Below are 14149 nucleotides of genomic sequence, written 5' to 3'. Positions count from 1 at the left end.
TATAGATCTTTATTCTGCCTGAAGCTTCCTCAGATTATAATCCTAAGACTTAAATTTTTTAAATCCAAAATTTAAATTGTAGTTAGAATACAAACAGGACAGAGAATTTTTAAAAAAGTTATACTGCCCGTAATGATCTTCTTGACTTGGTGACTATCTCTGTTACGTTCATCTTTTTCACAATTAGGAATTCATTCATTGTTCTGGAGCACTAACCATCGAAGGAGTAGTAGTTGGAAAGAGAAGTTAATGAACTTGCAGAACAACCAAATGTGTATATATGAATGATCTAGTATTTCTGGTAAAATGTGATCCACTGGAATGAGAGCTATTAAGGTTATGTCATATATATTAATTATATAGATTCATATACAAAATATTGTTTTATTAATTTTGATCAACTCATTAATTATAGAATGTCCACAGGTTAGCAAACATACTCTCAATTATTTTTAAGTATGTTAGTTATGTTTTCAAATATGCTCAATGAGCATCCATGGGAAGTATCTCTAAATTTAAATCAATGGGTCCCACTGTTAATTTGAAAAAAGTACCATAAATACATTACAGTACATATATAGTTCCTCTATCCTACACATATAGATAAGACACAGGAAGAAGGTGAAAACATACGCTTTTAAAAAAATTAGTATATTTCTTATCATTTATATATCTCAAGAGACAATCAGCATTTTAAGCTTTAGCTTTTATTTTCTGTTTACCTGGCTTACTTTAGTAATTATGAACCATTTGAGCTACATGACATGTCATAAAATGTAAAATTGAGGGACGGAACTAATTCTAAGATCCCCTCAAGTCTTAATATTTAATATTCACTAACAGTTGTATTAATAACTGTTGAGTATAGAAATAATTTACTTTCCTTTACTAAGATTTATATATGTTATTTAATAAATTAAAAATATGCTTCAGTCTCCATAAATTTGAATGCCAAGCTTTTCATATAAAAATTCATAATTGTTAATCCCTACCAGAATTATCTCAAGAGTGATGTCAAAAAATCATAGAGAAGAAAGTTATTGAATGTAATGAAAGGATAAAAAGAGAAGAAAATGATTTTTACCTAAAGCTTAGTCAATTTATAAAAAATACTGTTTTAGATTTGTAAATTTCTCAAGGCAGAATGAATAGCTCTGAGTCTTCTTTCTACCAACATGCTACAGTTATTTTGACCACATTTCTCCTTCACTGTCTTATAGTTAAGGTAAAATCACATCAACATACAGCAGTGGTTCTTAAAGTGTGGTCCCCATTTTAGCAGCATCAGCTCACCTGGATATATGTCAGAAATGCATATTTTTGATCCTCTCCTCACCACCCCAGACCTATAGACCATAAACTCAGGAAGTGGGGCCAGCAATCTGTGTGTTAACAAACCCTCTGGGTCATTCTTAATCACACCAAAATTTGAAAACCACTGGCCTGGAGTCACGGAGAAAAATGTGTATCTGTAAATAGGGTAGTCATCTCAGTTTATTCTGCTGGGGATAAGGAAAAGAGGAGGAAACTTGGTAATGAAATATAAAAATAAGTGGCGTGATATAGGAAGAGTAAGATGGTAAAAAGAGTTGCAAGAAACAATAAACTTTTCACTAATATTGACAAGACTTATTTCCAAATCAATTCAACATGACCAGTTGATTTTGGTTCATGAAAATGAAATTGTAGATCCATGGTAAATAGTAATTTGTCTCCTCTCTGCCCTTAAGGGTTAAATTGGGATGACCCATATATTCTCATCATCTGATCTCTTTTCAAAATTACTGACATTTATTTAAAATAGCTGGTTGAGATGAGAGGTTCAATCTGTAGACTATACTAAAGATCAAATAAGTTGTATTTATTAGTGCTGAATTTCAACGAACTAGATGAACCCTTACATAAGGAGTGTCTTCTGGTGGCACCTGCCCCATATATAGGGATTAGTTTTGGATAAAATAATTCCTAGTAATCTGAGGCAGATTTACCAGTGGTGTTTGAAGGTAGACTGTGCTTTATTAGTCAGGGGGTTACATTTTGGGGTAAGTCTTGAAGATAGTTTGGCCTAATTGAATGAGTACAATCTTTGGCTTGGTGTCAATTTGGGTTCAAATATATTAGTTCTGAAATACTCAACCAGTTTCGGATATCTCTGGAAAATCATATTAAAATGGGTCGGTAATAGGGTTGCTATAAGGATTAGAAGAGTTACAAGGGGTTCAGCAATGCCTAATATATGATAGATATTCAATAAGTAACAGCTGTTGGTACTAATAAATCTTGATCGACTCCTCCTTTGTTACCACCTTCTCTTTAAAAACGGTCATGGTGCAATTTTCCTAGAGGCTAAACTCATTTCTGAAATTACCTGTCAATTATGCTAGTCAAATTATTTCCTGAAGATCCATTGTGTACTGAAAAGTTGGATTAACTGAACTTTCAGCCCATATTTCCCAAGTGAAATGTTTCTATTCTACCACATTCCTAAATTGCTGTATAGAAGAAATGTGGTAGGAGTGTTGAGATTAATTGAGTGAAGTAGTAGCCCTTCTTTCTTGGACTATAGGTCTAGTTCATAGGGCGATTCCTTTAGCCTTTCTCTATTGTGTTTCAATTGTCACCTCAACAAATAAATAGGATGGAGTGGGGCCATGGGGGTAGTGGGAGAAATTAGTGTTCTTAGCCGCTTCCAACAGGGTACAGTGCATGAGAGGGGGAAAAAGAAGGGAAGAAAATTATGAGTGATGGAATTTTAGAACTCAATTTTTATATATGACTAAAGCATGGTTTACCCTTTCTGGAGAACAGCAAAAGATAAAATTCCATAATAAATTCAACTGAACTTTCAAACTATTTTATCCTATTGAGATTCTAGACTGTCAGTCATTGGTATAAGTCACATTGCTAGTCTGAAAAACCTAGAAATATAATACAGCAGCTTCTGAAGCAAATTAGCAAATGATAAGGATTTTTTTTTTTTGTATCTAGGTGTCTTGTACATATCCTTATCCTTACTTTTTTTTTTTTTTTTTAAAGATTTTATTTATTTGAGAGAGAGAATGAGATAGAGAGAGCATGAGAGGTGGGAGGGTCAGAGGGAGAAGCAGGCTCCCTGATGCGGGACTCGCCTGATGCGGGACTCGATCCCGGGACTCCAGGATCATGACCTGAGCCGAAGGCAGTCGCTTAACCAACTGAGCCACCCAGGCGCCCCCTTATCCTTACTTCTTATGGTTCTGCTATTTTATTTGCTGGATAGTTTTGGCACTTACGTGTTTTCTTTTGGTAAAGTTGCTGAGAATGTTTAAAATGGGAAGCTACAGACAATTTCCACAAAATGACAAGGGCAAGTAACTGCCCAACTAAACTATTCTCTCATATCCCACTTAGATTTCAAGCAACACTGAAGAAGAAACAACCAAGAACCTAAAATGTATCTGTTATTTCTAGAAGAGGGAGGAGAAAAACATTACAACAGCCAACTCACTCTATAGAATTTGTAGAGAAGTGACCAACCAGATTGCTATGGTGAACCACCACCAGGCTAAAAGCTGTTTTAGTATATGGAGTATGTCTGCAATGGAATTTTATGTGCACAGATATTTTTGGAATTAGTAAAATACACATGTGTAGACACACTTCAAAATACACTTTGGTTACTCTGAAGCACTTTCTTTGATAAACAAACGGGCACCAAAAAGAGAGGTCTAGGGGGAGAGGTCTCTCTTTTCCCTGTGCTCTATTGACAGTGGACGATTGGGGCACTTAAATAAATGCATCTGGGACAAAAATCCTTGTGTGTTCTTCTCTTCCCCTTCAATCATCAACCTTGGTAGTTTCTCAAGGCTAAAAACAAAACAAACAAACTCATGATAATGTTTTATCTTTGCACACCCTAGTAGTTACAGGTCCTCTAAAGTAGAACCCTACTGTTCACAGTTCAGTGCCCTTCCTGATTTCCTTTGTTAAACATCATTACTTGTAACATACTATGTTCAATAGACCAAGGAAATAGAGGTCAAGGGTAGTACTTCATTCTCAGGGGTCCCTGCAGTGATAGTAGCAGTGTATTATTTAGCAATGTAATTTAAGATTATTTCAGGTACAATGACATTTCAGGAAATGATGTTATTTTTAAAATTCTTTTGCCATGCACAACGTAAGAAGTGACCACAGAATGTGTAGAAACAAGTGATGCTTCCAAGGATAAGACCTCATATAGATAATAAAAATATTCCTATAAAATAATTAAAGCATAGGATAGTCACGTAGTTAGCATATAACAATTTGATCTTAAAAAGGACTAGGAACAAAATTTCATTTTGTGTGGTTCAAGAGATACATACATGTGATAAAAAACTGCCACTTCTGCATGTTCTTTGGGTATCATCACAGATTGCTGCATTATTACAGTTGTTTTTAATATAAAGAGAGACTGTCTTACACTTTCCAATTCTGGTATTCTCTGCTTTTCTTTCACATTCCATTGACACAGGAATTTTAGAAGTTTAGAGTGGGAGGGAACCTTAGCTTCTAGCATGATCTTGCTCATTTTTTTAAAGATTTTATTTATTTTATTTTTAGAGAGAGCGAGCGGGACTGGGGAGAGGGGTGGGCGGTAGGGCAGAGAGGGGAAGGGAGAGAATCTCAAGCAGACTCTGAGCTGAGTATGGAGCCCTACACAGGGCTCGATCTCACAACCCTAACATGATCTGAGCTGAAACCAAGCGTCGGATGCTTAACAGATTGAGCAACCTAGGAGCCCCTTGTTCATGTTTCATAAAAGGAAGTCATCCTACTGAAGTTAAATGGTTTGCTGAGAGGCCATCCACTGGCAGAATTAGGTCTTATTATTCTTTCTCAAATGATCTTTTAAAGGTTAAATAAGTAGGGACTTAGTTTTGAGAATGTCTTATTTCTCCCATTTCAGTTATACTGATTTCCTTTGTTATAGGCAAACAAAATAATAAGCCACTACTTTTCTCTTCTCTCTTACTTATACATTTGCTACCTCTAGGCAACAACCTCATCAAATCCACAAGAAATAAAATTCTGAAGAATATGTACTATACTACAGAACCATTTTCTCTAAGCAAGATACTAAATATTTCTGAATATAGGCATCTCAAAAGAAAGTCTGTCTTTAATCAGATCAAATAAAGCAAATGGATTTATACCATCATTTTGATAAAGACAAAAACCCACAAAAGGATTTCCCCCCCCAATCTTACACTTTGAGCAACTCTAACTTTTAACTACTATGAACATTTTTCTTAGGGATTACTTTCCCTTTTCTTTACCTCTATTATTTCCTGGGAACAATGAAAATTTTGAATAGAATAACATAGAAACTAAGTATACAAGGGGGAAAAATGAGAGGCTAAGCAACTCCTATTCAGTCTTAGAAATAAGTCAACAACAGAAAAGAAGAAACTGTATATTCCATTTAAATGAGTATTTTCTTTATATTCACATCACAAACTAACTTCACTGTAGCAGCACTAATTTCATTATGAGTCAAGTTTTTATTCACTGGTAGATGTCACTGGCCTCAATAAGAATAAGCAATTTCTCACAAAGGATTTTTGAAAGAAGATAGCTTGGAAAACATAATTTACCAGAAAGTACTAACACGGGAAACTCCTTGATTAAGGATGGGAGATTCCTAATTTTTTTTCAGCCTAAATTTAAGCAAAACTCATTCCTGCAGGAGAATTTACCTTCCTTTTGACCCCTTTCTTTAAATAAGAAGCAAAACATATAAACCATTTTAAGCTTGAACAAATAAATACCTGGAGATTTTAACCAATGTTATAGATTCTGCAAAGGATGATGAGTTATTGATCATGAAAAGAAACAAACTCTTTTATGCTTTAAATATATATGTTTAAGAGGATTCTGTCTTCTAACAACTCTCTCATTTTACAAACAGAAAATCATGCCACCAATTATGGAGATAATATTCTGAAGTTTAAACCAATGCTTGAATTTTTCAAACCTTTTAACATTTTCATAAAATTTACAGATACAAATCCATTAAAAAAAATTCCCCCCAATTCTCATATATTTTAAGGTATTTCTAACAGTACTGGATCTTTTACTCTGGTTGATTTGATTTATAACTAGACAGTATCCTTCAGGGTTCCAATACGGAACTTTCAATTTGTCAGATAATTTTTTCTTGGTGGTTATTAGAAAGGTGACTTTAAAATACATGCTTGATGTGAATGAAAAGAGAATAATGATTTTTTTGGACAGGGGAGGTTTTGAAAAACTATTAAAGCATTGTCTACGGCCATACCACCCTGAACGCGCCCGATCTCGTCTGAAAAACTATTAAAGCATTATGCTCACTTCATTTTAAAAAACAATTTACTGTTTTATACTCTTCTAGCAGAGAATGGAGATGGTTTAGTTGTATTTGAAACCTCATAGCCCCAAAGTTTTCATCTCTCTCCAAATCACTGTAGTACCCCTTCTGGTCCCAAGGACATCTGACAGACTCTGAGTCCTTCTGTGGGGGAATATATGCTTTAAACAATCAGGACTAGTGTTACCCCTTTGTGTAGTGATGGATTTGACTATAAGTTGCTAAAGGCATTATTCATTAATAACCTTATCATCATAAAGATAAAGCTCATGTTAACAAATCAAAAGATTTCAACAGTCATAGCATAACCTTTCACTATAGTTCTAGCACTCATTTGCTCTCATAATGGCAAAGTCTTTGGATAAAAATAAGATAATAGCAGAATTAGTAAAAACTTGACTGAAAGTGATAATTTGTTAAAGCTTTTAAATACGGGTGTTTTTCATTGGAGAACATAGTTAAGCTAAAATAATACTTGGTAAAATAGCTTAATATCTTGCCAGTCCTGAACCATATTACTTCAGGAAAAAGACCAATATTCTTTTGCGGGAAGGAAGATGGGAAGACAGGAAGGGCAAGGTGGTTAGGTTAGGAAGGGAAATTAAACATTTATACATTTTAAATTAATATATACATATATTTGCATTTTAAGTAAATATCAATGGGATTCATTTAAAATTTCCTTGAGGTTCCCTTGGTGTAATAATATAGTTCAAATTAAGTGCTATGTTAACTAGATCAAGTATAGTATCTGAATAAAAGGGAAAAAATTCATTTAAAATGACATCCAAAATTGATACTACTAGGTACAAGACAGTGTATATATTTTCATTTGTATGTGCAAAAAGAATATATTTATATACACATATGCTTGTATATTCAGAGTAATTCTAGAAGGATACACAAGAAATTGGTAACACTGGTTGTTACTTTTCACTAACTGTAGCATTTAAATTTTGTACCATATATATGTTTTCCCTATTCAAAAATATTGATTAAAAACCCACTACTAAAATAAATTTAATTTTAACAATCACGTCAAATTAAGAAAAAAAGACTAATTTTTTTACATTATACAAGAAAATATACTAACGCATATATTGTTTTTCCGAGATCCACCTACATAAATTTTGTTATATTTACTTTCTGACAGTAACTGTGATCTAAAAACTCAAATTTCACATGACCTTAACTTGGGAAAAACACATTTTCCCTGTACCTCATTGCTACAGTACTGTGGACTATGGGTTGTCTCACCAGCATGCTGACATCTTTACTCTCTTCCTCCGATGGGTTAGCCATTAGCCACCGTTTGTCTATGAAATTCAAGAAATCTTTAAGGAAACTTCAGAAGGACTTTAAGAATCTTATTTGGCAGTGATAAATATTATACCTGTATTATTCTTTTGGCACAGAATCAATTTTAACTTCTCTCTGTGGTTTACTTTAGATTTTATCCTGCCAAAGATGTTTGGTGTTTTGGTAAAGACAGACTTCAAACTATGTGGTGACTAAGCCAAGCCCTTACATAAAGCTTGGAATAGGATTTTATAAATAGTTCCAATGAAAGACATTTTGAAATAAGCAGGGGAAAAAAACTCACACTTATAAAAATTATTTTCAGAACACCACTTAAAAGTTCAAATTGAGTCCTAATCACTTAAATATTAAAATAAACCATAAAACAAAATCTAAAGGAGTGATAGTACATACATCAACTTTCAATGGTAGCTGCTTATTAAAAATGAGTGTCTGAGGGTGTATTCCAATTTCATCCTCTTCAAATTGTGCAGCTCAGATAAATGTTTATTTTACTGAAAATATTTGCAAAATTACAATATAAATACATGAATATATTAAGATAGAATGACTATATATAATGTATTCTTATCCATATATATAAAATGAATGCAGTAAATATAGCATATTCTCAATGAATTATTAGTACACAGTGTTTCTTAGTAAAGTACATACAACCTATTATTAAGCAACAGTTATCTAGTTTTCAAATGTACATCTCAGGAAGTTTTTAGGATGAAAGGATACACTAAATCTCCCAATACCCTTTTTGGTCGGTGAAAGTTAGTTCTGCAAATTTTGAAATAATACTATGTTTATTTTAGCAATGGTTCTTTGGCTCTTTGCATTTTCTTAATTTGAAACTTTATTTCTTTAGTCTGGGTGTTTTCTTAATGAGGCCATATCAGCCAACCATATTTTGAATTCTAATACAGTATCATGTACTGTCTTTTCATTAGTCATTTTAACACACATCGACAATGAAACAGAATTATTAAAATTTTTTTTATCTGCACAAATTCCCAAAATTAACTTTCAGGGTATTATGGGTATCACAGGGAGTCTCAACTAGATAGAGTCTCAACTCTAACACTAATCTGGGCTAGAAATAGGTTTTTTTTTTAATTGATTTTAGGTCTTAAGAATACAAATATGAACTCTACTTGAAAAGTGTTTGTTAAATGTATTGGGATTTGTTTCAAAAGCATCTTCTACCCTCCTCCATTACACCGATTTAATGGAAACTTGTTATTATAGCAGTTCCAACACAAACATCTGCATGCAAGAGATCACCCTACAGATTCTAACTACATAGTTATTGAAACACATCCCACCTGTCGAGTGGCATAAATGTACATCCTCTATATACAAAAGGTAAAGTGCATTATTAAATTAGTGAACTGACAGATTGTCTGCCTGGACCATATAGCTTTCTAATAGACAAATGTGAAATTCTCCCATTAGAACCAATTATTTCAAGAGGTTCCAACTAGCTTTTCCACCCTGTCATTTATTTTTTGGCCATGCTCTTTAGTGCAAATAAGCTTGTGTTTGACTCAAGTTTAAGGGACATGGCAGTTGGGGCTTTAACAAGGAAAATTATAAAATGTGGCAGAACTTTTAATACTTTTATAATACATTGCATCTTTTGCATATAAGCAACAGATTAGTGCTGCTTTCGATTGCTTAGGAGCACACTGCCAACTATTAGGAGGAACCCGTTTCCAAATTTCATACTATTAGCTTATATTATGACAGTTTTGAGTCTTTACCACATTATACTTGGGTTATTATGTGCAAACATCATCAGTGTTTTAGAATTATACAGTGAACTAGTAATTTTGGTTACTAACTTGGAATGCTCATTTTTTGACTTCTAACATCCAGTTGCCTTGAGAGTTTTAATGTCTTCAAGGCTGGGATCCTATTATTTTGAAGAATACCATGTACACTTGCAGCTTCACTTATGTTACAAATGACAATAAATAAAATGTATATTGCACAGATAAAAATAGTAGCTTATTTTATAAGATACATGGCAATACATGTCCTAATACCAGAGTTTTGAACTGGATCTTATTTGATTATGGCTAATGAATAATTGGGAATTTTAAGTATCAAAAAATCATAACATCATTTCATTTTTCAATGAATACATATAAAAAAGTGAAACAAAAGGACTGGCAGAAGGTTTAGTGATTCTAATGTATATTCAATTGCCGGTATATATGCATCTACCAATCTATAGCTTTGAGATGGTAATAACTTTGAAGTATACATACAATGTAGAAGATTTGGCTACTAACTAATTCTTGACTTAAATAATTAATGCAAAATTAATATTTATATACAATGAATTAAAGGTATTTCTCTTTAAGTCTGACATAGTATTGTGTATATGTATATATACACACATGTATGTATATATATAGACATAAACACTCAAATCTTATCAGACTAAAAACCAAAAAAGAAATCATTTAGATTTAATGGATATAAATATTTTAGGAGGGAAGGTTTTAAGAGAGAGTATATAGTCATAGCAATAGTGATAGGAACACTCGAATACTGGAGCATTCATCGCTCCCGTTTGCCAACATCTGACAGGTTGATAATTATTAATAGGCACTATGATGGGCAGCAATAACAATCAGTAGTACAGTAATTCAAGTGCACATCACTCCTTCATATACCAAAAACTACTTTTTATCAAGTCTACAATAGTTATTTTACAGTTAGGACTGTTTAAAGATCCTTGCTACTTTTAGAGTCTCAACACCCACCATGTGCTATTAACTCTAGTACTAACATTATCTTCTAACCTTCAGTTGTTCCATAGTAATCCAGATGGTCCACAATTATAATGAACTAATGAGATTCCTTCATACTACTTGAGGAAACATGAAATACAATCTGAAAACCAATACCAGCATGTATGTCTGGGTTACTGATTGCTTGTTTTTGAATAAGATAAGCCAGTAATACTCTTTCCTTGACTCACAAAGTTCTCTTAGTGACCTTACTTAAATGGATTCAGGGACAAACTGCTGAAGGAAAAAATTATTAAAATAATTTTAAACTACTTATAACATATAAAAGGAGAGCTACATTCTGATCTCAATCCATGCAGCCAGCTCTCATCAATGAGAGCTATATTTGGGGGTTGAAATCAGTGTCTGGCTCTTAAACATGATTATATGGACTTATTGTGTGGGAGGTGAATAAAGCCAAGATAAAAGACAGTAATTTCAATCAGAATAAAATGCAGCTCAACAGATAAAATTCCAGTCAGTTAATACAGGGTGGGTTGGTACACATACACACTTTATCCACTTGTTTAAAAATTGCTTAGGTGTTGAAAAATTGCTGTGGCACTTCCTGGAAAGTAATTTTTAATACAGGTAAATGGGTGAGTCTTGCGTAAAGTAAGCCTTTTTAAGTATCATAAAGAGCACCTTGGAAAATGCCTGAATTTTCCTTTCAAATATGTTTATAACCAATCCTTAAATAATTTTCCCAGGCTGAAAATTTATATTCTAAGTGCTTTTTAGAAAAAGAGTTGTTTTTTTTTTTTCCCCTGGAATTAAAATACCTGTAAAAGCCAGGTTTCTATTGGAAGTGTTGACACTGTTTTAAGGGTAGCAAAAGTGCTACTAAAATGTATTATTACAGATGTATTTTTGTATCAGTTAACTGGTGCACCAACCCCTCTGAAATAGTGCTAAAGAAGAAGCATAAAATATAACACCTTGAGTCCATGATATATTTTGGGAAAAAAACTCTCACAACCTTCAAATTAGCATGAAAGGCTAAAACACCAAGATTTCCAGAGCAAAGCCATAGGATGAAGCCTCCCACTCAACAGCGACATAAAAGTAATTCCTCAAACTTTGGAACGTCAATAAAAATATAGGGTATAGTGAAGAGAGGTAAAGATGGGATTAGAATAACCAATTAAAACTCTCCCACGGCTTTGATATGGCAACTATAAACTGCAGGGTTACCACAAAATTTGAAATTATGAATACTATCATAACTGTAAGATTTGATTTTTTCATGGTACTTTTTGATATTCAGTTATCCAATGAACTAATATATTTCTACATGTTCTTTTATAAAGAAATATATTAATACCATACTTGAGGTCAATTTCTGTTTCTGTGGTAACTGCGCTACAGGTAAGCTTAGCAGCTTTTAATGAAGTAGGGATGGAATACTTTCTCGGGGAACTGGTTAAATAGAAGTTCACACTTCCATATTAAGTATATGTATATGTTCTCAGGATCATGTTATAGTGCAATGTAAATCTTAGTTATGGTATTTAGAAGGTCAGAATGTCATACTTTGTGCTGATTTGCATACTTCAATAGTCTGGAGCAGTTGAAGAGCTACACTATTTAGCTCTGGGAAGGCTGGAATTCCCATAAGAATTATAATGTTCTATGTATAACATGAGAATCAGACTCCTTGAAGTATAAACTATTGGAGGTATTACTAATAACAAAGGGCCAAAAAAAGAGAAAAACTTCTTCAAGTGATTATGGATCAGTACTTTTAGCCAATTTATGATTTTAAATTTTGCCTGATGGAGTTCAATTTCACTCTAGTCGAGGCATTCTTGTTCTTCACCACTGGCCCTTCTGCCATCCATTCTCTTTTCTTTATGGCTGTTGCAAATTTTCCTCATCTCTTCTTCATACTTGATAAAATTCTCCCCAAACCTTGTCCAAGCTTTGAATGGAACAGTAATAGTATTACGGTAAGGTGGCCTCACCTCACTTACCTTCAGGAAAATTCCATATTTATTAGAGCCCACATCAAAGTAGAACCTTTTATTGTCCACTCTGAAAGAAGTCCCCTCTGGGAGTTCAAGTGGGTCATCATCTTCACCTCTTCGTTCTTCTATGTCCCCTTCGCCATAGTCTTCAATGAGCTGAACCAAGGCATCACGAAACTCAATCATTCCTTGTGCGGGGAGCACAATAGTCTGTTCTTGGCCCAAACTGTGACCAAAATAACCTATCATGCCAGTCCCTCGCATCATGGTTTGTCTAATTCTTAGGAAGCGACCCCGCTGATTTTCCTTTAGGTCTAGATAATATTTCCTATTGTCCCTCTCTATGTAGTCTGTTTTGAGGACACTATGAGGGTGCTCTTCGGACCCTACAGAGACAGGTGGGGAGGGTGCCGAGTGCTTCTGTCTCCTCCTGGAGGCTTGATCTTTGCCGTGGCCATGCTCTTGCCGGTGGCCTTTCAGGCCCAGGTGGGCGTAATGCTCGATGAAGTCCCCTAGACAGTCCTTCAGCTCCGCTGCCACAGACAGGGACAGAGTCAGTTTACTCTTTCTGATATTGTCCTGCCGGCCTCTCCCTATCCAGACTTCGGCTATCTTTAGGAACCGGCCCCGGGAGCTTTGCTTTACGTCTAGGTAAAACCTCTTTTTCTGGATGTCCACTCGTTTGGAGGCCAGCTCCTGGATTTCGGCTGCGCCCCCAGCCTGATTAGGGGTGGCTGAAGCCGCGTAGTGGGGGTAGTGGGAGTGCTGGGCCTGGGGATAGAGTCTACTCTTGCTTAGGCCAGAGCCCCCTACATTCTTGCCGCCGCGGCCGCGGCCACCGCCGCCTCCCCTCCGCCTGGCTCTTTCCATCTTCAGCTGCAAGTGACAAACAGACACACGGGGTGGGGTGGGGGAGGGGTGTTGAGAACAATCGCAGACGCCCCTCGGCCTGCGCTGCCCCCGCCTCCGCCCGGGACCCCCACTCCGGGCCGCGGTGCACGGAGCCCTCCGCCGCAGAGCCCGGCGCCCGCGTCTGCCCAACCGTCGGCGGCGACAGGCGGCGTCTCCCGGCTCTGCACCGCGCACAGAGCATCCCTCCGCCGCCCGGGCCTCCCGCTCGCCGCCGGGCCGCCAGCCTCGGGCTCCGCAGCCCCGGGGTCCCCAGCCAGCAAACACTCACATCGACACTGCCATCACCGCCGCTACCGATGCCCTTCACGACCGCCGCCGCCGCCAGCTCTCGGCCCCTCTGCTGCAGCCGCCGCAGCCGCTGCCCCCCGCCAGCTCCGCCGCGGCCGCTCGCACCGTCCCCCGCCGGAGCAGCCGGGCAGGGGCATCGCCTGCGGCGCCCGCCGCCGCCGCCCCTCCTGCGGCCGCTGCGGGGGCCGCCGCCTCTCTTCGGGCACCGGCCCGATACCCGCCGGGAGGGGAGAGGGGGGTGGCGGCAGGGGGCGGGCCGTGGACCCCGCCTCCTCCAGCACAGCCCGCTGAAGGGAAGAGAAGGTCTCGCGCTCTTCCTGGGGGCGCGCCGAGACCGAAGCCCAGAGCGCGGGGACGGAGCGTGAGTGCGAGGTGACTGGACAGGTGTGAAGACGGGAATGAGGACGGGGGTGGCGAGAGTGTTCAGACTTCTTCAGGTTCCGCCGGGATGCAGGACTCTGGCGGCCCACTGGCGCGGGCACAGAGACTACACCTCCCGGAGT

At 37.0% G+C, this 14149-nt stretch overlaps 1 protein-coding gene across 4 annotated transcripts in view; it reads right to left on the bottom strand.

Annotated features, from left to right (window-relative positions):
* PURG (purine rich element binding protein G) overlaps nucleotides 1-13707 on the bottom strand; it is a 37428-nt gene extending 23721 nt beyond the window's left edge. For 2 of the 4 annotated variants that reach the window (XM_035004077.1, XM_035004076.1), the window contains exons 1-2: nucleotides 13627-13707; nucleotides 12453-13322 (exon numbers count right to left, since the gene is read on the bottom strand). In XM_035004077.1, coding sequence (XP_034859968.1) covers nucleotides 12453-13316 — 864 coding nt within the window. In that variant the 5' untranslated portion in view covers nucleotides 13317-13322; nucleotides 13627-13707. Of the gene's footprint in view, nucleotides 1-2259; nucleotides 2262-6262; nucleotides 13323-13626 lie in introns of those variants that run through there. The other 2 variants (XM_035004078.1, XM_035004075.1) reach the window with 2 other exon arrangements.
* Between the last annotated feature and the right edge of the window lie 442 nt (nucleotides 13708-14149).

Source organism: Mirounga leonina, unplaced genomic scaffold (assembly GCF_011800145.1).
Source record: "Mirounga leonina isolate KUSES-001 unplaced genomic scaffold, KU_Mleo_1.0 Mir_128, whole genome shotgun sequence".
Classification (NCBI taxonomy): Eukaryota; Metazoa; Chordata; class Mammalia; order Carnivora; family Phocidae; genus Mirounga; species Mirounga leonina.
The sequence above is the reverse complement of the archived record's forward strand: the minus strand, read 5'-3'. Positions and strand labels throughout refer to the sequence as shown.